We start from the raw sequence: 25738 nt of genomic DNA, 5'->3' as shown, positions 1-25738 counted from the left end.
TACTACTACATTATTATTACTACTACTACTACATTATTATTATTACTACTACTACTACTACATTATTATTATTATTACTACTACTACATTATTATTACTACTACTACATTATTATTACTACTACTACTACTACATTATTATTACTACTACTACTACTACTACATTATTATTACTACTACTACTACATTATTATTACTACTACTACTACATTATTATTACTACTACTACTACATTATTATTACTACTACTACTACATTATTATTACTACTACTACTACTACATTATTATTACTACTACTACTACTACATTATTATTACTACTACTACTACTACATTATTATTACTACTACTACTACTACTACATTATTACTACTACTACTACTACTACATTATTATTACTACTACTACTACTACATTATTATTACTACTACTACTACTACATTATTATTACTACTACTACTACTACATTATTATTACTACTACTACTACTACATTATTATTACTACTACTACTACATTATTATTATTACTACTACTACTACTACTACATTATTATTATTATTACTACTACTACTACATTATTATTACTACTACTACTACTACATTATTATTACTACTACTACTACTACATTATTATTACTACTACTACTACTACATTATTATTACTACTACTACTACTACATTATTATTACTACTACTACTACTACTACATTATTATTATTATTACTACTACTACTACTACTACATTATTATTACTACTACTACTACTACTACATTATTATTATTATTATTACTACTACTACTACTACATTATTATTATTACTACTACTACTACTACATTATTATTATTACTACTACTACTACTACATTATTATTACTACTACTACTACTACATTATTATTACTACTACTACTACATTATTATTATTATTACTACTACTACTACTACTACTACTACATTATTATTATTACTACTACTACTACTACTACTACATTATTATTATTACTACTACTACTACTACTACATTATTATTATTACTACTACTACTACTACTACTACTACTACTACTACATTATTATTATTACTACTACTACATTATTATTATTACTACTACTACTACATTATTATTATTATTACTACTACTACTACATTATTATTATTACTACTACTACATTATTATTATTACTACTACTACTACTGCTTTATTATTACTTATTATTATTACTATTATTATTACTACTACTACTTTATTATTACTACTACTACTACTACTACTATTTTATTATTATTATTATTATTATTATTATTATTATTACTACTACTACTACTACTTTATTATTATTACTACTACTAGTACTACTTTATTATTATTACTACTTTATTATTATTACTACTACTTTATTTTTATTACTACTACTTTATTATTATTATTACTACTACTTTATTATTATTACTACTTTATTATTATTATTATTATTATTATTACTACTACTTTATTATTATTATACTACTACTTTATTATTATTATTACTTAATTATTACTTATTACTACTTAATAATTATTACTACTACTACTTTATTATTATTATTATTACTATTACTACATTATTATTACTATTTCTACTTTATTATTATTATTTCTACTTTATTATTTATTATTACTACTATATTATTATTATTATTACTACTTTATTATTATTATTATTATTACTATTATTATTACTACTACTACCACTTTTATTATTACTACTATTACCACTTTATTATTATTACTACCACTTTATTATTATTACTACTACTACCACTTTTATTATTACTACTACTACCACTTTATTATTATTACTACTACCACTTTATTACTACTACCACTTTATTATTATTATTATTATTATTATTACTACCACTTTATTATTACTACTACCACTTTATTATTATTATTACTACTACTACTACTTTATTATTATTATTATTACTACTACTACTGACATTTTCTACTAGTTATTCACTTTCACCACCAATTCACTACTACTATTCTACTACTTATTATTTACTACTACTACAGTAACGTTATTATTCACTATTACTACTGTGAATGCTTCAGAGTATAATTAGTTTGTACAATGTATTCAAGGTTGTTTAAAATTTGAGCCTGATTTGAGTCTACTCCCTCACCAATCCTCTCTCTCTCTGTTTCCCTCTCCAACCCTCTAAATGTCTGTTTTGTTTGTAGGCTATACTGATTGAGGAAGTGTTGTAATCTAAACCCTGTTCACGTCTGAGGTTGAGAAAGGTCTCCAGACTGATCGTTCTGTCCTCCTCCCCTCTCCCACCATGCAGAGGCCATGGCACGAGTATGAGCACAACTTCCAGATCATGTACAAGGTGGGTATGGGCCACAAGCCCCCCATCCCAGAGAAGCTGTCCACCGAGGGGAAGGATTTCCTGGGTCACTGTCTAGAGAGCGAGCCCAAACGACGCTGGACCGCCAGTACCCTGCTAGACCACCCCTTCGTCAAGGTCTAACACTTTCTATTTTGCGAGATGTTCACTGCAAGGGTAGACTTTATGCTGGCAGTCATATTGTGTTCTAACTAGATTCAATGTGAAGATCACAAGTCTAATCGAGAGATCCTCTCCTGTCTTTCAATCCCAGGTTTGCACGGATGAAGAGTGAGGGGGAACTGACACCGCTGCTCCCACGTTTACAAACTATTAGCACTACTGTTCATGTTGGCCAGAGACAGAAAGACGAGGGTCTTGTGAACACAGGAAATTATGACTGCAGGCATATAGAGCTAAACTGAGGAACTTTATTAAGACATCATTTCCGATGGACGACTAAACTGGATCACTTGGATCGTGTTCCTTACAAACCAGGCGGAAGAAAACTGACTGCAACAGGGAGAGACACTACCTGTATCTGTTGAAAAACGTTTTGCTAGTGTGCCCTAATGACCCTGTAGTAGAAGTCATATGTCCTGTACATACTGTAATAATAGGATTGGTTCATTGGATCCTTCCTTGTATAAACAATATTGTAAAGCTTAGGTAATAAGTATAGCCACATCAGGTTGTTCTCTCACTGGTGAAGATGAGATGGAACAAGGCAAATGAGGAAGAAATTTAAAAACAAAAGCTATGGCACTTTAAATAAATTTGTTTTCCTCCTTTCAGTGAGTGTACTAGGGACAGTTGAGATGTAAGTTCACAGCAGACATTTGGGCCTTGTTCAGTAGGCAAATGTTACATTGCAGCTAGAAATGTTTGTTTTACATAACATATCCGAATGTGCCCCAGGTTTGGTCGAGGCAGCGGTCTTGCCTTCAGTCGTTTTGAGGTGAGTGTCATTGCACAGAAGCCGGGAATGCTGTACCTACAGTGCCATCTGTAATTATTGGGACAAAACATTTTTTTGCCTTTATACTTCAAAAGTTTTTATTTTAAATCAAACAATGACTGAAGGTGTTATCATCCATATCAGGTGAACCGTTTACAAATTACAGCACTTTCTGGACATTAGTCCCACCCATTTTAGGGGACCAAAGTATTGGGACAAATTCACAGCAAAATAAATGAAGTTTTTGGTCCCATATTCATAGCTCTACATCAAGCGTGTGACCAAACTTATTGGATAATCTTGAATAATGAGTGAAAGTTCACTGCACAAATATCATACCCCCCCAAGACATGCTAACCTCTCGTTGTGATGCTGAGACGTTAGCTTGTGCTGTGACCTCACTCATCATTATAGCGTTCAAAGTGTATTTTTTACAATAAGTGACTCCAAAATGACACCGGCTTGTTGTAGTCCTTGTGTGCTATAAATATGGGACCAAATACTGACTACTTTAATAAACAAGTGAATTTGTCCCAATACTTTTGGTTCCCTAAAATGGGGGGCGGGGACTATGTACAAAAGGTGCTGTATTTCTAAATGGTTCACCCGATATGGATGAAAATAACCTCAGTCATTGTTTGATTTCAAATCCAAACTTTGAGTCCATGAGAAAAAAATGGTTATGATTACAGAGGACACTATTTCCACCCATACATTAAATTAACAAAGGCTGTGGGGAAGAGTCTAGGAAGGAAAGTTTATTAGTTGGATTTGTTTTAAAATAGTTGATTTCGCCTTGCTGAGGCTAGGATCCCATTTTTACAGTTGGAGATAAAGCTTATGTCCCAACTGGTACCCTATTCCCTAATATAGTGCGCCATTTGGGATGTAGAGGATATGGGCAGCACTGATTTGGTTGACAGTCAGACAGGTGTGTTCCGATTGGAGAGCCACGGAACTGAAGCATATCCAACCGAGGAGAGAGACAAAGGTCCGATCTCACTCCCTGCTGCTGAATGCACACACACTTTCTGGTCCTCTTAGTGTTTGCTATGTACAAACAATATTAAATCTTTTTTTAAGAAATGCTGTGAGATTAGTTTCATGTGCTAGATTCATCAAACATAACATGGTAATGTTTACACAGGATCTTAAAATAGAAGGGATTGCCTGCGTTTGTACGTACACACTGCAGAAACTAAAGCCAGCATCAACCTGTGAAGTGGGCTTATCTGGTACTTTAGTTTATTACAGAATCTCATGTGCAAAAAAGTTATACATTTTGAATTGAGTCCATTCTCATCAATTTTAGTGCATTTAACGTCACAACACACTTGTCATACATGTTGGTGTATGACAGGGATGCATGCCCTGAACCTACAGTGCATTCGGAAAGTATTCAGACCCCTTGACTTTTTCCACATTGTTACGTTAACCTTATTGTAAACTGGATGGGGAAAAAAATAAATAATCTCACAATCCCGAAAACATATCTTATTTACATAAGGATTCAGACCTCTTGCCATGAGACTCAATTGAGTTCAGGTGCATCCTGTTTCCACAACTTGATTGAAGTCCACCTGTGGTAAATTAAATTGGTTGGACATGATTTGGAAAGGCACACCCCTGTCTATATAAAGTCCCACAGTTGACAGTGCAAAAACCGAGTCATGAGGTCGAAGGAATTGTCTGTAGAGCTCCGAGACAGGATTGTGTTGAGGCACAGATCTGGGGAAGGGTACCAAAACATTACTGCAGCATTGAAGGTCCCCAAGAACACATTGGCCTCCATTCTTAAATGGAAGAAGTTTGGAACCACCAAGACTCTTCCTAGAGCTGGCCACCCAGCCAAACTGACCAATCGGGGGAGAAGGGCATTGGTCAGGGAGGTGACCAAGAACCCGATGGTCACTCTGACAGAGCTCCAGAGTTCCTCTGTGGAGATTGGGAAAGTTGTCCTTCTGGCGGGTTAACTATCTCTGCAGCACTCTACCAATCAGGCCTTTATGGTAGAATGGCCAGACGGAAGCCGCTCCTCAGTAAAAGGCACATGACAACCCGCTTGGAGTTTGCCAAAAGGCACCTAAAGACTCTGACCATGAGAAGCAAGATAACTCTGGCCTGAATGCCAAGCGTCACATCTGGAGGTAACCTGGCACCATCCCTACGGTGAAGCATGGTGGTGGCAGCATCTTGCTGTTGGGATGTTTTTCCAGCGGCAGGGACTGGAAGACTAGTCAGGATCGAGGGAAAGATGAACGAAGCAGAGTTCTCAGAACCTCAGACTGGGGCGAAGGTTCACCTTCCAACAGGACAATGACCCTAAGCACACAACCAAGACAACGCAGGAGTGGCTGCGAGACAAGTCTGAGGGGCCCAGACTTGAACCCGATCGAACATCTCTGGAGAGACCTGAAAACAGCTGCGCAGCGACGCTCCCCATCCAACCTGACAGAGCTTGAGAGGATCTGCAGATAAGAAATGGGAGAAACTCTCCAAATACAGGTGTGCCAAGCTTGTAGCGTCATACCCAAGACTCGAGGCAAATCGCCTCAAGGTTTTAACAAATTACAGAGTAAAGGGTCTGAAGATTTAATGACTTTTCCCCAAACAATTCTTAACCTGTTTTTGCTTTGTCATTATGGGGTGTTGTGTGTAGATAGAGGGGCAAAACGATTTAATCAATTTTAGATTAAGGCTGTAACGTAACAATCTGGAAGAAGTCAAGGGGTCTAAATACTTTGAATGCACAGTATGCTTGTAGGTGCAGTATATTCATGTATTGGCAAGAGTAAGACTGCTGAAGCACCTTCCACCCTTCTTCTCATACTTGAGTTGAATGCAATGCTATCTCTGACCAGCAACATTCTTTCTTTGGAATGAGTTATCTGCTGGAGGTGAACTGTGCTGTAGGGATCAGATTGGTAATGTGAGTGGTCCCTGGGAGCTTGGAAGGATCTTGCAGTTGTAAGGCCATCTCAGTTAAGTGGGACCCCATAGCTGGAGCTTCTCTTAATCTCAGTCTGTCCAATCATCCAGCGCACACCAACTGACACTGAGAATGGAATAGAAAGGAAAGGGATGAACATGCTGTATGCTGAGGCTCTTATTATGAAGTCTGGTTACAGTATCCAGTGGAAATGTTTGACCAACTTTTTCAACGGTATTTGTGCTAACACTATCGTGTAAGCGATACCAACCAATGGCATTACATGCATATTATTCAGTACTTTCCAAGAGGAAGGAACAATCTGTTCTTGCTATTGATCAGTTAAAAATATTTGGTAAACAATGGATAAGATACTAACAAAAATACCTTTTAGCAAGAGTTAGACACAAAGCGGCCCTGGTTGAAGGTGAGTTTAGTCACGAAAAAGATAACATTGGGCTTGCAGTTGATGTACGACGCCTCCTGGCGGCCATGTTGGAAGACCACCGCATTCATTATTCTGACAATAGCCGAGTGGCTACCCCAAACGGCATAAGTGCATAAAACTAGTTAATTCATCACCACAGTCATTTTCTGTAGAGTAACAAGGCAGCAAAGACAACGGGGGAAAAAAATGTTTACAGATTCGCCGCAATCATGAAACACCGTTAGTGACATGGTTGAGAGGCGTCTCAAGAACTGTCAGAAAAGTGAGGAAACCATCAAGACCTCAATCCAGACAGCTGTCAGTAACAGGTCTGCTACTGTACGATCATTTCATCACTGGTAAATCAAGTCTGATTTTCGAGTTTAGTTTAGCTGTTAACACTAAATTAAACAATTAGAGTGCAAGCTAGCGGTTAGCATGTGTCACCTGAGTTTAACATTTTGGAAGCCATTTATCACCATAAAAATGCACCTTTATAACAAAGGATTGCATGCCTCATCGCATTTGCAGACTAATGTAAGCCTAATATTCCTAATGTGATGTAGATTGGATAGAACATTTAGGCTAATAAAACGCACAGTGGCATAGGTTTATAGGCCATATCAGAGACGTTTCCTTTGTACGGGATTTTATTTAACGAGGTTGGCCAGTTGAGAACAAGTTATCGTTGACAACAGCGACCTGGCCAAGATAAAACAAAGCAGTGCGACACATGGGATAAACAATCGTACAGTCAATAACACAATAGAAAAATCTGTATGCAGTATGTGCAAATGGATTGCGGTGGTAACACCTTACCTTGCCTTTGATATGCAATTCGACTACACGATTGCCCATACGAAAAAAAAAAAAGTGCAGTATGCTGTAAATACTGCGTCCAAAATACCACAGCCGACTGCAGTTGCGAAACTGCTGTATTTTTTTTTTGTAAGGGTGGATAAATTAGCAGAATTTTTTAATACGATGGTAGCCTAGGCCTACTCTACTAACACTGACAGATGAATAAAAACGACCTTGTCTTCAATGCAACCATGTAACCAGCTTTTGTCAAAAGTTATTTTGTTGCATTTATAGCTAACCATAACCTTCTGCCTAAATTCTAATCTGCTACGAAATGTCATGACGGTAATTTGACAATAGCTGGATCCCTTCTATCCATGACCATGAAAAGAGTAGACGCAAATTGTACAATATGACCTCCATATAGTCGAGGTCATTGTTAAAAAAAAAAAAAATACATTCTGCTTGTGATTATTCATAAGAGGGATGGGCATTACAGGGCAAAGGCCTCAATGTGATAAGACAACCTGCTGTGTGACTGACTGTTCCAGCCCAACAATAGATTGTCATAACAATCAAGAGCCCTGATGGTATAGGTGACCTGAAGAAGTGATAGTCTAACATCAGGTGTCCTTTTCATATGTTTATGTACTGTAGGTTCACCAGCTGACCTCAAAACACCCATGTGGATGGGACTCCCACTGAAGATGAGAAATGCATCAGTTTCTACTACATTTTCCAGATATGAAAAGGAGACAACCATCTCATATAATTGAGGGTTGTCATATGCTGTGCTTTGGTCAATCTGAATGAGTCTGTTGTGCCATTTGAGTAGAGCGCCTTCACATCAAAAGTGCCCCCTTAAACCATATGAATATATCAACTGCAACATGTAAAAGATGCAACATGTAAAAGACTTGTTGATATTGTAAACATACAGTTTAATAGGATATTGTCTGGGTGAAATGAAACATATTGTCTCATCTCTGCTGAGACTAGCCCCATTGAATAGAAGTATTTCTTATAGCCCAACTTTTATTTCTTTACAATTTAAACACATTTCACATAGACAATGTAATTGTTGTGGTAGTCTTAGGCTAACCATCTTCATTATCAGTGGCACTCAGATGTTCTGGGAGAAAAGTATCTGGCATTGGACTTGGTAGTTGTGTGTTTTTAAGCTAATGATCGCATTTCACTACAAGGGTTGGATTTGAACCAACGCATGTACAAAATCCAGTATAATGATTAGCCTCATACCATTGTCTACTGGTATGGTTTTTAAAATTGAGAACATATAGCTGAACAATATGTGATGCAATGTCAAGGGGTGCATAGCAAATGCCTGTAAGACTAATGCCATCATACTGTAGGCCAGTGGTTCCAAACTCCAGTCCTTGAGTAACCCCAACAGTACATTTTTATTGTAGCCCCAGACAAACACCTGATTCAACTTGTCAACTAATCATCAGGCCCTCTGAGTTGAATCAGGTTTATTTATCCTGGGCTACAACAATGTGTGCTGTTGTGGGGAACTGGAGGACTGGAGTTGGGAACCACTGCTGTAGGTCTATGGCTGCATTGGTGTTGCATGTCATTATCAACTGCAAAATGGGTCACATGGCTGATATCCTGAAATTGTGACAATCAAATATAACTAATTGGAGAGCTTATGACTGAACAAAAAGGTAATGTTCATTTGAGAATTCAACAGAATTGTGATTAATCAACAATAGTTAAGCTAATTAAAACAAGTTTAACACTTACCTTATACAGTTTGAAATTATATGAAAGTGTTCATTCTTTGAAGATAACTTACCTGTAAAGGTTTGACATTTTAGTAAGTAAACTGTTATGACAAACAATGCCAGGTAAAAAACACCACTGCAATGGAGGTTGGTGGCACTTTAATTGGGGAGAACAGGCTCATGGTAATGGCTGCAGTTTAATGGTATCAAGTACACCAAACACATGGTTTCCATGTGTTTGATGCCATTCCATTCGCTCAGTTCCAGCCATTATTATGAGCCGTTCGCCCCTCCATTGCTCCCTGATCTACAGTGGGGAGCACACTTGATTAACTACTTAGGTTTGATACATTGAATCAGGTGTGTTAGTACTGGAACAGAAGCCTGCACACCCAGCAGGGTTGGCCTGCTCCAGTTGTAAAATGTTTATACATCGTCACTTTTAACCTATTTTTGCTAACATACTGTAGGTACACATAATCCATGGCATACAAGGATGTACCCTTACTCTCTTGGGACATTCATCTGCAGACGGATCCATAGCGCTCTGTAGCTGAGGACAGAAAACATCAAAGAAACGGGCTTCATTGTACAACAGCACTGAATATTATGTTGAAATATCTCTGTCCTTAGTTTCTCGCTCGGGACTCGAACTAGAGAATAGTTTCATGAGGTCCTCCCACAAAAGGTACTTGCCCTATCCAGAGTAGCCTTCTCTGACAGCTGGAACAGCTAGCTAATCCTTTCACCCTCTGGCTGTTAGCTAGCAAACTGGTGAAATTTAATTCACGCAGCTAGCTACACAGTATTTAATGTTAGCCTGCAAACTAGCTAGCTAATAATAGTTTTTGATCATTTTCAAAATATATTGACTTTCTGGGTCCTTAGAAAAACTAGATAAAGGGCAATCTTCCCAAAGTTTTTGGTGGTAGCAAAACGCAGCTAGCCATGTAGACAACTGAAGGACTTCCAACATGGCGCTTGGTGGGTTTTCTAGGTGATTTGTGACGCAACTGCAAGCCCTCTATAGTGAGCTTGAATAATCTTGGCCGGCTCCATTAAAATTGTCTCAAGGGCCGGATTTGGCTCGGGGGCCACTAGTTGATGACCTCTGAAATATATACCAATAAGACCAACCTGCAGAGCAGAAGGCCACTGTTGCCAGTAGGGTGAGAATAGACCCAGAGTTGACCAGCTGGACCAGGAGGAGGTACAGGGGGTATAGGAGAAGGCAGGTCCAGCCTATCCAGTTGATCAGGGCCCAGGGCCCACGTGGAAGGGCAACTACAGGGCCAGGGAAACACCCTGTCTGGCTGTAATCCTCCTGGAACTGGTCCTAGAAGCACAATACATGAGCACATCAGTAACCTAACAAACAGGAGCATAGTCCATTGGCTTTACAGCCATAACCACAAGAAAGTGGGAAGGGAGGGGTTCAAAGTCCTTAAAGCTGTCATTTTGTATATCTGATATAGTATGTCAATATCATGTATTTTTGTGGATCTCTAATGCAGTGCAATTTAGTACTAATCTAATGGGCCAAGGGTACATTTTACAGATTGTGCAAGTGCTGCTACCATGTTGTGTTGCTACCATGTGGTGTTGCTGCCTTGCTATGTTGTGGTTTTAGGTCTCTTTATGTAGTGTTGTGATGCGTGTTTTGTCCTCTATTTTTAATCCCAGGCCCCCGTCCCCGCAGGAGGCCTTTTGCCAGGCCGTCATTGTAAATAATAATGTGTTCTTAACTGACTTGCCTAGTTAAATAGAATAAAAATACATTGATGAAAGTGTTTGGGTAGTAACTTGGTTAAATAATATTTTCTTGAAAATTGACCATTTTAACATTGTCTCCAAGAGCACATGTTCAACTTCATAAAAAAAAAAACAAGTTCATCTCAAGAGGTTAAATAAAATGTTTTATATAGTGTGCCAAAGTGCCAAATAAAGTAACAGGGTTGACGATTTCTTCTTAAAAAAAAATCGTCCATAAATCCCCATGTGACGGGGGAATGGAAACTTTTGTGCAACAGAGTGGCAATTGAATGCAAGCTTCACAAAATTGTTTTAATTGTTAAAACATTTCTAGCCTGTCTATGGGTAACAGGGTTGATGTGTTATGCTCAACCTGCTCAGTTTCCCACCACAAAATGGCCAAAAAGAGTAGAATCAGCTTTAACGCTATGATTTCACTATTCGATGTTCAATGGAAAACATTAACTTGGATTTCTTTATTTTTTTTAAGGAATAGTTTCATCATATTAAAGCAAGAGTTCAGTTCACTTAACAGGGTTGACCTTAAAATGAAGGACAGATGTAAATGCTGAATTTTGGCACTTTAGCAAGCCTTTAATATTAAAAATCATATTTACTGAATTTCACCATGCAGTCTATATTAAAGGGCACTTAATTTAATAAAACATGCTTTTATAATCCAATATTGGTGCACAATTTCCATTTAAAATATCAAAGGGACGCAAGAGGCACTTTTTGTGGAATGACCTGGCAATTTACATAATATAAAGTGTAAATTAAGCGAGTTTGAGCTTTTAGCTTTGCCCTTGGTGCTTACTGCACTCCAAAGAGCTGGCTGTTCAAAAAATAAAGTTTATCTAATCTAAGCCAGATGCATGACACTATAATAATAAAATGAGTCAAACTAACAGGGGCCAAGGGGCCATTTTATCAGAAAGAGTTTGGTGCAATGTTTGTGAATTAATCATTGGGGACAGAACAAAGTTAAAATGTGAAGAGTAGGTATTGACATTAAACTAATTTAAATGGAGAGTTTTAGCTTTGTCCTTGTTTTTATTCCTTTAATAGTGAACAAATAGATGCAAACTCTACACCTTGTGCAAATGCTTAGTTAGTAAATCTGGTCAATAGTGTGATCCCTCTCCTCAATTATAACACTACCTTCTCCTGGTAGAGTTTGTGAAGCCAGGCAGAACATTCAGCCTCATCTTCTGGTACGGACTCCAGAGGGATTCTCCTAGAAACAGGGAGGCATAAGAGACAGGGAGCAGAAGAGACAGGGAGGCTTTCAGCTGTCCAATTCAATTCCATAGAACTTTATGGTCCATTAAAATACACTGAACAAAATATAAACGCAACAAGTGTTGTCCCCATGTTTCATGAGCTGAAATAAAAAGATCCCAGAAATGTTCTAATTAACACAAAAAGCTTATTTCTCTAAAATGTTGAACACATTTGGTTACATCCCTGTTAGTGAGCATTTCTCCTTTTCAAAGATAATCCATCCACTTGACAGGTGTGGCATATCAAGAAGCTGATTAACAGCATCATTATTACATAGGTGCACCTTGTGTTGGGGACAATAAAAGTCCACTAAAATGTGCACACACAATTCAACAGATCTCAAGTTGAAGGAGAGTGCAATTGGCATGATTACTGCCGGAATGTCCACCAAAGCTGTTGCCAGAGAATTTAATGTTTATTTCTGTACCATAACCCGACTGCAATGTCGTTTTAGAGAATTTGGCAGTACGTTCAACTGGCCTCAACCCCAGACCACATGTATGGCGTCGTGTGGGCAAGTGGTTTGCTGATGTCAACGTTATGAACGGCATGGTCAGGCATAAGCTACGGACAACGAACACTTATAAAAAAAAATATATCGATGGCAATTTGAATGCACAGAGATACCGTGATGAGATCCTGAGGCCCATTGTCGTGCCATTCATCTGCCGCCATCCCCTCATGTTTCAGTAGGATACTTATTTTTAAATTACCTTTATTTAACTAGGCAATCGGTTAAGACCAAATTCTTATTTACAATGACAGCCTAGGAACAGTGGGTTAACTGCCTTGTTCAGGGGCAGAACAACAGATTTTTTACCTTGTCAGCTCAGGGATTCAATCTAGCAACTTTTCGGTTACTGGACCAACACTAACCACTAGGCTACCTGCCGCCCCAACGCACGGGTCCATGTCGCAAGTATCTGTACACAATTCCTGGAAGCTGAAGATGTCCCAATTCTTCCATGGCCTGCATACTCACCAGACATGTCACCTATTGAGCATGTTTGGGATGCTCTGGATCTGCATGTATAATATCGTTTTCCAGTTCCCGCCAATATCCAGCAACTTCACACAGCCATTGAAGAAGAATGGGACAACATTCCACAATCAACAGCCAGATCAACTCTATGCGAAGGAGATGTGTCTGGCTACATGAGGCAAATTGTGGGCACCAAATACTGACTGGGTTTCTGAACCATGCCCCTACCTTTAAGGTATCTGTGACCAACAGCTTCATATCCATGTTCCCAGTCATGTGAAATCCATAGATTAGGGCCTAATGAATTTATTTCAATTGACTGATTTCCTCATATAAGCTGTAAGTCAGTAAAATCTTTGAAATTGTTGAATGTTACGTTTATATTTTTGTTCAGTACAAGTCCAATAGGCCAATATAAGGGCCTTGAGATCAGTGAGTTTAGCCTCTAACCAATGGCCATCCCAGGTTCCACTCTCAGCCCAGCTTGCGATAGAAAATGCAGACTGAAATTAATTATTATATACCTTATGTATAAATCTGGATGATATTTTTTCCCATTGATAACTCCCAGCAAGGTTGGTGTTTCGTTGTTTCTGAAATTTAGTGTACAACAGTACACCGCAGCAACTGAAGGGGTTACAGAGACAAAAACATGAAGTTGTCAAAAGTTTATTGGCATCAGTCTTTATCCAAAATAATGCAGAGATACACAATCATGAGTCATGACATGTGTAGCATTTTGTCATTCTGGAGCTCCCCAGGGTTCCATACCTGTCCCTCTGAGGTTCTGGACGGCTACCCAGAAGCCCTTGGTCCTGGGCAAGAGGTGGTGTTTGAGTTTAGGCAGGCCTTTCTTCTCTGCCACCTCCATACTGATCTGATGCTTCTCCTCTGTGAAGCGTGTTCCCTCACAGTGGAGCAGGAACTGGCACACAGAGATTCACTGTAGTGTCACTGCTGTGTTTTGACTGATCAACCATCCTGCATACTCAGGTTTACAAGGTGAGTATCATTATATTCTCACGTTATCCTTCCTAGACTTGTGACATAATATTGATTGTGTCGATCAATACAATCTTCTAAATGAACAATCATACTGCATACGCATGTTTACATAGTGGCAAAGAAAGTTTGGAATACAGAGTTTGAAAAGACCTGTTACATCCTCTCATGAACTATACATGCCCAGTCAACGTTTGACTATTAATTGTCATTATTGATTGCTTGTGTTCAAGGCTCACCCAGAAGTTCTCAGGGTAATCCCGTAGGTTCTGAAGGCTCTGGACAAAGCTCCTCTTATCCTCCTCCCACTTCCTCTTAATAAACACCATCTCCAGGAAGTACCACATCCAGCCAATCACAGGCAGGTATGACAGCTCTTTCTTGGCTAAACATTTGGAGGCCTGGAAAGGGAAAGATTATTCAAACACATTAACAACTTCTGAAAATCGTAGTCTTTATGCAATTCCTTGCTTCCCACCTTCTTCTCGACAGTATTGGAGGACAAGTTCCAAGGTCCCTCCCATTGGACTTTCTTCTCCACTGCGTTTTGAGAAGGAGATAACGAGAGAGGATGCGAGGAATCTAAGACAGATAAATTGAGAAAAATCCCTGTTCTCTTACCCCAAGGACTCCGAATCTGTCACAGAAGGTCCAGCCACACAGAAAGTCTATTTCAAAGTTGTGGTTAAGGACGACGATGGCGTTCTCTTTGCCGTAGATTTGGTAGTTCGCTGGGTCTGTGTAGAAAGTTACTTCAGTGCCAGACCACCACTCTAGGAGAGCCACAGACTCTGGGGAACACACAACATAACATTAACATACCACAGCATAACCTAGCAGAGCGTAAATAATAGACCACTATCAGCAGCTACAGTAACTTAATATTTCAGTTATTGCACGACGTTAGAGAGAGTATAGCCCCTGCAGCATCAGTTAAGTGAAACAATAGTGAAAGAGAGCGATATCCTACTCACGGCTGGTGAGGGAGTATCCCAGTTTACAGTTGATCCGCCGGGCCAGCTGCTTGTTGATTGGCCAGAGGGGCAGAGTGCAGATCTGTAATAGGTTGACCAGGAGACCGCTGACCAAGAACCCATAGCAGATGATCAGGTGACACAAGAACTGACCCTTCAACCACTGTACCAGACCCATCTACAGGGGAGGAAATGAGAGGAGTTTATTAGGCATAAAATATATAGTTGATGCACAGCAGGTGACATAGGAACCACTGCACCAGCCCCATCTTTCCATTGGAAGCTAGACCCTGTTGGTATGAAAACAACAGAAATGACTAGTGCTTAAAAATCTGACCACACCTTCCCTTCTTCTGTGCTGATTGGAAAATGACTTGACAGGTGAAAATAAGCTCATCATTCAGCTGGCCAGTTCTTTCAGATCAGAGGACAGATCTTTGAGACAGCGCCAGACATTTTGGTCATTTAGCAGATGCTCTTATCCAGAGCGATTTACAGGACCAATTAGGATTAAGCACAGACTGATTTTTCACCTAGTTGGCTCTGGGATTTAAACCAGTGACCTTTTGGTTATTGGCCCAACACTCTTAACCGCCGCCACAGACAGATCCAATCTCGTACAAACATCCAATATCCTGAACAACATACAATAGCCAAGTGTGAAAGATGGATACGCATCAATGAGAGAACTTGTAGTTATCAGTACAGGTCTTTCTCATTAAACAACCAGGATCACCAGAAGCATGCACAGAACAATGTAAACATGCAGGAGCTGGCCTAATATGCTCTGCCTGCATGCATTTACATCATGTGCGCATGCTTCTGGAGACAGATATGAACACACTACCAGTGTTTTGAAAAGTCTGATTAATAATACTTTCCTGTGGATATTTTGTCTCAAATTCCCAAAGGGTATGAGGACCAACCACACAGAAAACAAGTTGAGCAGGTAATAATTGTGTGTGTGGGATTTTCATTGTTGGACATAGGACAAACCCCCCCCCCCCCCCAGAAAAATCAGCTCCAAGTGATTAAGTTAAGAAATCTGTTCCCAAGTATTCCCACGCATAGAGAGATTTGACGTGATCATATGCAAATGAAGCAAGCTTTGAAATTATATTTAATCAAACATATCCGTTTGGGTTTCTCGCAGTCAATTTGCAGTCTACAAATTATTTTTAAATTACGCGCCGGCCCCCGCTCAAGAAAAAAATTAAAAAAAATAAAAAAAGAATCAACCCACGGCTGAATCTAGTTGATGATCACTGTGGTGGAGTAAGTTCAAATATTATTTTATTCAACATTCTGTCTTGGACAGGTCCTAAAAGGAACATTTCCAAATAGTTGAACTGCTATATATTATAGACGTGAATTGCGAAAGCTAATTTAAAGTCGGGCAAAGTTCACCCCACCCTTGCTCCAGAACAGTGGGAACTACCCTTATGACTCATCTCTCTCTCCTGACCGAGACTGACCTCCCCCTGACCGAGGCTGACAAAGTGAAGCGCTCTCTGCCCGCCAAAGAGCTGGCTGTTCAAAACTAAATTCAGCCATTCTTCAATTACACTTTTTCTTCTCTCGCTCTATACAGCTGGGACCGAAGGAGAAGTCATTGAGGTTAACTACGATCCATAAAGATTGACGACATACTCCTACTAGAATCAGGACAGAAACAGTCTTGGTTCCAAAAGTAATGTTTGATAGGAGCTTCTTGTTCATGTAGAATGATCACAAGCACTCACTGTGTCAAACCTGTTCACTGCATAAGAACTGTGAATAGGAATCTTCCTATAGAAAGGTAACAATTCCCTGTATAATATATGGTAGCATTGGAAATAGTTGATAGTCCGCAGAACTCACTCCGTTTCACCTCCTAGCTGCTCAACAGGGCACGTCTAGGCAGACAACTGTTTTTGCAAGTACACATGGTCTGACTGCTATCTGATGACTATACAGAGTTGTGTACATATTACCTCAACTAGTCTTTAGCCTCGTTAATGTTACGCTGCCCTTATATTACTTAACTTATTTTTTCTTAACTGCATTGTTGGTTAAGGGCTTGTAAGTAAGCATTTCACTGTAAAGTTGTACTCGGCATGTGAAAAATACCATTTTATTTGATGACACCCTGCTAGGTTACACTCTGGGAACTACTACAGTATATACCAATAGTAGACTGGCCCTACTGCACCACACCACAATACAATCTACTATGGAGGAATTTACCTCAGGGGAGTGGTTGTGTACAGTAGCAAATCAAACCTCCAGTGGCGACCCGCCATTCAGGGCAGAGCCCCACATTTTTAGCATACACATAAAATGTTTTATTTTTTTTGGTGGGGGCTTGCCTGTTTTGCATGTTATTTTGGCATTAATACATGTTACATATCAGTTTGCAAATAATGTAAAAAATATATTGAGTTAATAAAGCCTCATACAAAACATGGTCCCTTTTGTTTTCTTGAGTAAGGCAGCTTCAAAATGCAGGCGATTCAGCCTAGCTCAGTGCTTTCTGTGCTGGTAGGGCAAGCCAGCAGAAAATACAGAGCGTTGCGCCATGATTGGCTCAGTGTTCTGTCACTCATGGGGACACTACGTCACCACCAAGTATAAGGTTAGAGCTAGAAAAGTCAAGCCCCTTGGGTGCTGCCATAGAGTTACATTAGAAGTCCCTATCAACGAAAGCTCAAGGTCATTGGCCACAGATTTTTTTTTAATTGTATTTTTTTTAACCTTTATTTAACAAGGCAAGTCAGTTAAGAACAAATTCTTATTTTCAATGACAGCCTAGGAACAGTGGGTTAACTGCCTTGTTCAGGGGCAGAACGACAGATTTGTACCTTCTCAGCTAGGGGATTCGATCTTGCAACCTTTTGGTTACTAGTCCAACACCAACCACTAGGTCAACAGTAGCTTTGATTGGACTGATGTCAAAATCATACTTTCAAAATCTTCGCTAGCAGTCATCATGAATCAAGTCGACAATCTTTTATTTATTTCACCTTCATTTAACCAGGTAAGCTAGTTGAGACCCATTTCTCATTTACAACTGCGACCTGGCCAAGATAAAGCAAAGCGACACAAACAGAGTTACACATTGAATAAACAAACATAGTCAATAATAGAATAGAAAAAGTCTATATACAGTGTGTGCAAATGAGGTAGGATAAGGGAGGCAAGGCAATAAATAGGCCATAGTGGCGAAATAGATACAATATAGCAATTAAACACTGGAGTGATAGATGTGCAGAAGATGAGTGTGCAAGTAGAGATACTGGGGTGCAAAGGAGCAAAATAAAGAACAGTATGGGGATGAGGTAGTTGGATGGGCTATGTACAGATGCAGTGATCTGTGAGCTGCTCTGACAGCTGGTGCTTAAAGCTAGTGAGGGAGATATGAGTCTCCAGCTTCAGTGATTTTTGCAGTTCGTTCCAGTCATTGGCAGCAGAGAACTGGAAGGAAAGACGACCAAAGGAGGAATTGGCTTTGGGGGTGACCAGTGAAATATACCTGCTGGAGTGTGTGCTACGGGTGGGTGCTGCTATGGTGACCAGTGAGCTGAGATAAGACGGGGCTTTACCTAGCAAAGACTTGTAGATGACCTGGAGCCAGTAGGTTTGGCGACGAATATGAAGCGAGGGCCAGCCAACGAGAGCATTCAGGTTGCAGTGGTGGGTAGTATATGGGGCTTTAGTGACAAAATGGATGGCACTGTGATAGCAAATTGGAAGCAGTCTGAGTAGTGTGTTGGAGGCTATTTTGTAAATGACGTCGCCGAAGTCAAGGATCGGTAGGATAGTGCGTTTTACAAGGGCATGTTTGGCAGCATGAGTGAAGGATGCTTTGTTGCGAAATAGGAAGCTGATTCTAGACTTAATTCTGGATTGGAGATGCTTAATGCGAGTCTGGAAGGAGAGTTTACAGTCTAACCAGACACCTAGGTATTTGTACACATATTCTAAGTCAGAACCGTCCAAAGTAGTGATGCAGGACAGGTGGCAGCGATCGGTTGAAGAGCATGCATTTAGTTTTACTTGCATTTAAGAGCAGTTGGAGGCCACGGAAGGAGAGTTATGGCATTGAAGCTCGTCTGGAGGTTAGTTAACACAGTGTCTAAAGAAGGGCCAGAAGTATACAGAATGTTGTCGTCTGCGTAGAGGTGGATCAGAGAATCACCAGCAGCAAGAGCGACATCCTTGATGTATACAGAGAAAAGAGTCGGCCCGAGAATTGAACCCTGTGGCACCCCCATAGAGACTACCAGAGGTCCGGACAACAGGCCCTCCGATTTGACACACTGAACTCTGTCTGAGAAGTAGTTGGTGAACCAGGCGAGGCAGTCATTTGAGAAACCAAGGCTGTTTAGTCTGCCAATAAGAATGTGGTGATTGACAGAGTCGAAAGCCTTGGCCAGTTCGATGAATACAGCTGTACAGTATTGTCTCTTATCGATGGTGGTTATGATATTGTTTAGAACCTTGAGCGTGGCTGAGGTGCACCCATGACCAGCTCGGAAACCAGATTGCATAGAGGGGAAGGTACGGTGGGATTTGAAATGGTTGGTGATCTGTTTGTTAGGTCTGTAGCAGTTTGGGTCTAGAGTGTCTCCCCCTTTGAAGAGGGGGATGACCACGGCTTTCCAATCTTTGGGGATCTCAGACGATACGAAAGGAAGGTTGAACAGGCTAGTAATAGGGGTTGCAACAATTTTAGAAAGATAGGTCCAGATTGTCTAGCCTGGCTGATTTGTAGGCGTCCAGATTTTGCAGCTCTTTCAGAACATCAGCTATCTGGATTTGGGTGAAGGAGAAATGGGGGAGGATTGGGCAAGCTGCTGTGGGGGGTGCAGAGCTGTTGACCGGCGTAGGGGTAGCCAGGTGGAAAGCATGGCATGCCATAGAAGAAGAATGCTTAATTATCACAGATTTTAATCGGTGGCGAGTGTTTCCTAGCCTCAGTGCAGTGGGCAGCTGGGAGGAGGTGCCCTTATTCTCCATGGACTTTACAGTGTCCCAGAACTTTTTGGAGTTTGTGCTACAGGATGCAAATTTCTCTTTGAAAAAGTTAGCCTTTGCTTTCCTAACTGCATGTGTATATTGGTTCCTAACTTCCCTGAAAAGTTGCATATCGCGGGGGCTATTCGATGCTAATGCATTACGTCACAGGATGTTTTTGTACTGGTCAAGGGCAGTCAAGTCTGGAGTGAACCAAGGACTATATCTGTTCCTGGTTCTACATTTTTTGAATGGGGCATGCTTATTTAAGATTGTGAGGAAAGCACTTTTAAAAAATAACCAGGCATCTTCTACTGACAGAATGAGATCAATATCCGATTGATTAGGTCAATTAGAAAGGCCTGCTCACTCAAGTGTTTTAGGGAGCGTTTGACAGTGATGAAGGGTGATCGTTTGACCGCAGACCAATTACGGACGCAGGCAATGAGGCAGTGATCGCTGAGATCCAGGTTGAAGACAGCAGAGGTGTATTTGGAGGGCAGGTTGGTTAGGATGATATCTATGAGGGTGCCCGAGTTTATGGATTTGGGGTTGTACCTGGTAGGTTCATTGATCATTTGTGTGAGATTGAGGGCATCAAGCTTAGATTGTAGGATTGCCGGGGTGTTAAGCATGTCCCAGTTTAGGTCACCAAACAGCACGAGCTCTGAAGATAGATGGGAGGCAATCAATTCACATGGTGTCCAGGGCACAGCTGGGGGCAGAAGGTGGTCTATAGCATGCGGCAACGGTGACAAACTTGTTTCTGGAAAGGTGGATTTTTAAAAGTAGAAGCTCAAATTGTTTGGGCACAGACCTGGATAGAAAGACACAACTCTGCCGGCTAACTCCACCCCCTTTGGCAGTTCTATCTTGTCAGAAAATGTTATAGATAGGGATGGACATTTCAGGGTTTTTGGTGGTCTTTCTAAGCCAGGTTTCAGACACTGCTAGGACATCCGGGTTGGCAGAATGTGCTATAAAACAAGTGAATAAAACAAACTTAGGGAGGAGGCTTCTAATGTTAACATGCATGAAACCAAGGCTTTTACGGTTACAGAAGTCAACAAATGAGAGCGCCTGGGTAATGGGAGTGGCGCTAGGCACTGCAGGGCCTGGATTAGCCTCTACATCACCAGAGGAGTAGGATAAAGGTACGGCTAAACGCTATAAGAACTGGTCGTCTAGTACGTTCGGAACAGAGTTTAAAAGGAGCAGGTTTCTGGGCACGGTAGAATAGATTCAAGCCATAATGTACAAACAAAGGTATGGTAGGATGTGAATACAGTGGAGGTAAACCTATGCATTGAGTGACGATGAGAGAGATATTTTCTCTTTAAATCTACTGGCAAATCCTTGTCATATGAAGAGAAATAATGAAGAGAAATTATAGATCGATCAAAACCTGATACATTTTATCTGCCATTGGACAAACATTACACAACAAGTTGGAAATCGCAAATTCAACAATGAGTGGTTTGGAAGTATCATTGGCTAACTGCAAGCATTGCAAAGCAATCATTAGCCTGATATTCAGTGGAGTGGCTGTGTGGTCCCAAGTCTAAGATTAAGGGTCTCTTTTCCTAGTTTAAAATTATAAAAACATTCAACATTGGCCATTCTGTCAATGAAGCAGGATTTGTGCCGCGCTCAAAACTTAACTCGCAACTGCAAAATCTGACTTTAGTGAGTTCAAGACAACTGGGAACTCAGGGAAAAACGAGCTACGACTGGGAAAATAAGTTCTGAACTTTCATCCAACTCGGAATTGTAAATCCGGAACTCGGGCCTCTTTCTAGAGCGACAACCTGAAACTCACTGATGTCATCATGAGTCAAGCTTTATTTTTCCCCAGAGTTCCCAGTTGTCTTGAAAGCACCATAAATCCAGAGAATGCCAGACTTTGATGACAAAATTTGCCCACGAAGGACCTTCCTGTTGACGTGAGCACATCACAACAAGGTTAGTCCAAAAATGTTTTGTATGGGGCTGCATAAATGATGTAATATGCCAGGGAGATGTGTACACTGTAGCTAAGAAAGTAACACTAAGTGCATGTTGGGCTACTAACGGCTTTCTACACGTGCCTCACCTTAATATTTTGGTCAATTTTTTTATTTAACCTTTAACTAGGTAAGTCAGTTAAGAACAAATTCTTATTTAAAATGATGGCCTACACCGGCCAAACCTGGCCCAATTGTGCGCCGCCCTATGGGACTCCCAATCACGGCCGGTTGTGATACAGCCTGGATTCTAACCAGAGTGTCTGTAGTGACGCCTCTAGCACCGAGATGCAGTGCCTTAGACCGCTGCGCCACTTTGGAGCCCATATTTTCATCTCTTAAATTTCACCTACTGTTCCGACTTACTAGTGCACATGTAGCCTTTAACCGGTTTTTGAGAAATGTAATTAGCGAATATTGTAAGAGCCTTCATTGTCTGCTTATATGCCCCCTTTATTCATCCTACGGTTCTGACTTGGTGTACAGGGAGAACACTGTAAGAACGGCCCATGTTCTGAATTCTGTCGCTGTACATTTCAAAGTGCTGAACAAATAATTATATTACTACGTCCGTCCTAGCTCGCTCATTAATGTCTTAATCAAAGTTACGGATTGCCTCTTATCCGCTTGTCGTCCCCTTATGCCATAGTTTGTACATCTCAATTGTCAGTAGAAACCACATTTGTTTAAGCAAGTCAGCCATATCAGCTGTTTTTTTAAAGGCAGTAAATGAGGCTGAATGAACTGTTTCGCTGCCAGACAAGGCTCCGCTGATAGCCAGGTGTAGCAGTGGTAAGATGTTGGGACTGCTGTTGGGACAGCTTTATGTAGGCCCTAACAGTTTGTGGGCACGGTTTGTCACCGTTATAGTGCAATTAATGTATTGTGGCTTTGCTGGCATGCATCCCACATGTATTTTTTTTGCCCACCAAGATTTACATGCTAAAATCACCACTGCAAATCTCACCTATGCTTTTAGGAAGCATCAGGAAGGGAGAGGAAAATAGTTTTGCGTGCTCATTAAGAACACCAGCTCTTTCCATGACATAGACTGACGAGGTGAAAGCTATGATCCCTTATTGATGTCACTTTTTAAAATCACTTCAAATCAGTGTAGATGAAGGGGAGGAGACAGGTTAAATGATTTTTAAACCTTGAGACATGGATTGTGCATCTGTGCCATTCAGAGGATGAATGGGCATGACAAAATATTGAAGTGCCTTAAAACGGGGTATGGTAGTAGGTGTGTCAAGAACTGCAACGCTGCTGGGTTTTCCACACACACACACACACACACACACACACCCTGTGTGTGTCAAGAATGGTCCACCACCCAAAGGATAACCAGCCAACTTGACAACTGTGGGAAGCATTGGAATCAACATGTTATCATCACCAAAATAACCTGTGGAGGAGATAAATAATTTTGCCTATAGTTTGAAATGAATTTCATTTTTTTAAAGTAATTTTGCTCTAATGAAATGTCATTGCCCTGCAGATAGAAACCAAGAGCTATTTGACATGAAGATGTCTGTGGAACACTTGAAACCTTGTAGAGCCCATGCCATGACAAATTGAGGGGGGGGGTGCAACTTAATATTACATTTTACATATTTAGCAGACGCTCTTATCCAGACGCTCATTACAAAGGTGTTCCTAAAGTTTGTAACCTGAAGCTACAATGTTTTTTTTCTACAGATGATTCTAAGCAAATGCATCCCATGACATCTTCATGTCAAATAGCTCTTGGTTTCTATCTGCAGGGCAATGACATTTCATTAGAGCAAAATTACTTTAAAAAAATGAAAATCATTTCAAACTATAGGCAAAATTATTTATCTCCTCCACAGGTTATTTTGGTGATGATAACATTAATCTCATAAATTATATACTTCAAAGTATATTTCAATGATTGAAATCTTCCAGACTATGGCTTTAATTGTAATCAATAATCTTACCAAGGACTCTTCCAAGTAGTCTAGTTGTATTATAATGACAATACAGGAGTAGCCTAATATGACAGAGTGGGGGGGAAAAAAAACACATTTAGATAATAATAAATAATACAAGTTTGTTACAGTACCTACCTTGTCCGTTGTCCCTGGCTTTGGTTCCTTTCTGGCAGCGATAAAGCTGTCCAGACACTGACGGAAATGTTGTCTCCAAACTGTCTGTCTGCAGGCTTGATCAGAATGAGCATTGAGGAACGGACCAAAAGTGTTTGAGAGATGTCCTTATGTCCCCAAACTAACTCCTTCAATCTAATTATAGGAACACCCGCCGCCAGAAACCCCACCTGACAACACGCCACTTTTATTTGGCGTTTTCTCAATTGGTCAAAGTTCGCCCTCTCCGGTTTCAAAAGGAGACGAGGAGAGGACGGAGGAGAGGACGCGAGTAATCGAGAAAATTCAATATGATTCTCCGCATTCGGGGGGGTTGCATTGGGTTCGCCTACCCTACGTGTTTATTACAGCTGATGTGAGGAAATCCCTCTTGCATTTGCTCGCTGCTGCTGTGTGTAGAAAGAAGAAACTTCTCGTGCGAAAACAATAGGCAGGGTTTATAACTTTGCCACTTGCCCAGAGAATGACAACCCAAACAATATAGCGCCACTGCTGAACTTTCTGTCTCAACTTTCTATTTCATTATTTGGCCTGTAGCTTCCTCTACTGTCTGATTAAGTGTATTGCATTAATGCAGCGTTTCCTACATAGCTGTGTGTACTAGGGCTAGGCTTCTTCAGTATTTGATCTGCCTATGATATTTAGTAATAGTGTGTTAGTTGACTGCTTCTCTATGTAGCATTCACATGTTATATTACCGTTGGACTTATTTAGAAAACCTTCTAGAACAGTGGCTGACAGCAGAGCGATGGTATGCCTACAGCCTCTCCCTCCATAGTTATTTCCTTGAATGAAGATATCTACATTTAGTGAACCTAGGTTATTTCTCTCTCATTGTTCCAAAAGTAGAAGCCACGGTCTCATACAAGGCATCTAATAGTGGCATCTGAGAGAGCGTGAAGAGAGAAGGCTACATGCCCTGGCCTTGGAATCAAAAAACATCCTCATGAGAGCCAGTAGAGGGTACTAGAGATTTATTAAACAGAAGTTCCTAGAGGTGTCCTCAGCCCCAGTTCACAGAGGTTCCTAGAGGTGTCCTCAGCCCCAGTTCACAGAGGTTCCTAGAGGTGTCCTCAGCCCCAGTTCACAGAGGTTCCTAGAGGTATCCTCAGCCCCAGTTCACAGAGGTTCCTAGAGGTGTCCTCAGCCCCAGTTCAGAGGTTCCTAGAGGTGTCCTCAGCCCCAGTTCACAGGTTCCTAGTGGTGTCCTCAGCCCCAGTTCACAGAGGTTCCTAGAGGTATCCTCAGCCCCAGTTCACAGAGGTTCCTAGAGGTATCCTCAGACCCAGTCCACAGAGGTTCCTAGAGGTATCCTCAGCCCCAGTTCACAGAGGTTCCTAGAGGTATCCTCAGCCCCAGTTCACAGAGGTTCCTAGAGGT

At 40.4% G+C, this 25738-nt stretch overlaps 2 protein-coding genes across 10 annotated transcripts in view; one reads left to right on the top strand and one right to left on the bottom strand.

Moving 5' to 3' along the window:
* The window catches only part of LOC106611248 (mitogen-activated protein kinase kinase kinase 4), an 82149-nt gene extending 77728 nt beyond the window's left edge, over positions 1-4421 (top strand). For all 7 annotated transcript variants that reach the window (XM_045687015.1, XM_045687012.1, XM_045687016.1 and 4 more), the window contains 2 exons: positions 2336-2515; positions 2652-4421. In XM_045687015.1, coding sequence (XP_045542971.1) covers positions 2336-2515; positions 2652-2672 — 201 coding nt within the window. In that variant the 3' untranslated portion in view covers positions 2673-4421. The remainder of the gene's footprint in view (positions 1-2335; positions 2516-2651) is intronic.
* A 1248-nt stretch (positions 4422-5669) lies between these two features.
* Positions 5670-24542, bottom strand: plcd (1-acyl-sn-glycerol-3-phosphate acyltransferase delta). Of its 3 annotated transcripts, none has more exons than XM_045718020.1 (9): positions 24316-24542; positions 15235-15412; positions 14882-15051; positions 14500-14661; positions 14030-14183; positions 13783-13885; positions 12154-12229; positions 10378-10576; positions 5670-6390 (listed from the first exon to the last, which is right to left on the bottom strand). In XM_045718020.1, the coding sequence occupies exons 2-9, from the start codon at positions 15410-15412 to the stop codon at positions 6314-6316; spliced, it is 1119 nt and encodes a 372-aa protein (XP_045573976.1). In that variant the 5' UTR covers positions 24316-24542; the 3' UTR covers positions 5670-6313.
* Positions 24543-25738: the final 1196 nt, after the last annotated feature.

This window comes from Salmo salar, chromosome ssa01 (genome assembly GCF_905237065.1).
Source record: "Salmo salar chromosome ssa01, Ssal_v3.1, whole genome shotgun sequence".
NCBI lineage: Eukaryota > Metazoa > Chordata > Actinopteri > Salmoniformes > Salmonidae > Salmo > Salmo salar.
Note: the sequence above shows the minus strand (reverse complement) of the source record. Positions and strands in the feature narration are given on the sequence as shown.

Excerpts from the sequence above, each read along its gene's own strand:
- plcd (XM_045718020.1), bottom strand. The coding sequence starts at position 15,412 with ATGGGTCTGGTACAGTGGTTGAAGGGTCAGTTCTTGTGTCACCTGATC. Across the intron at positions 14,662-14,881 it reads ACAGATTCGGAGTCCTTGGG|GCCTCCAAATGTTTAGCCAA; the intron begins GTAAGAGAACAG and ends TTCCCTTTCCAG. Across the intron at positions 14,184-14,499 it reads ATTACCCTGAGAACTTCTGG|TTCCTGCTCCACTGTGAGGG; the intron begins GTGAGCCTTGAA and ends TCTGTGTGCCAG.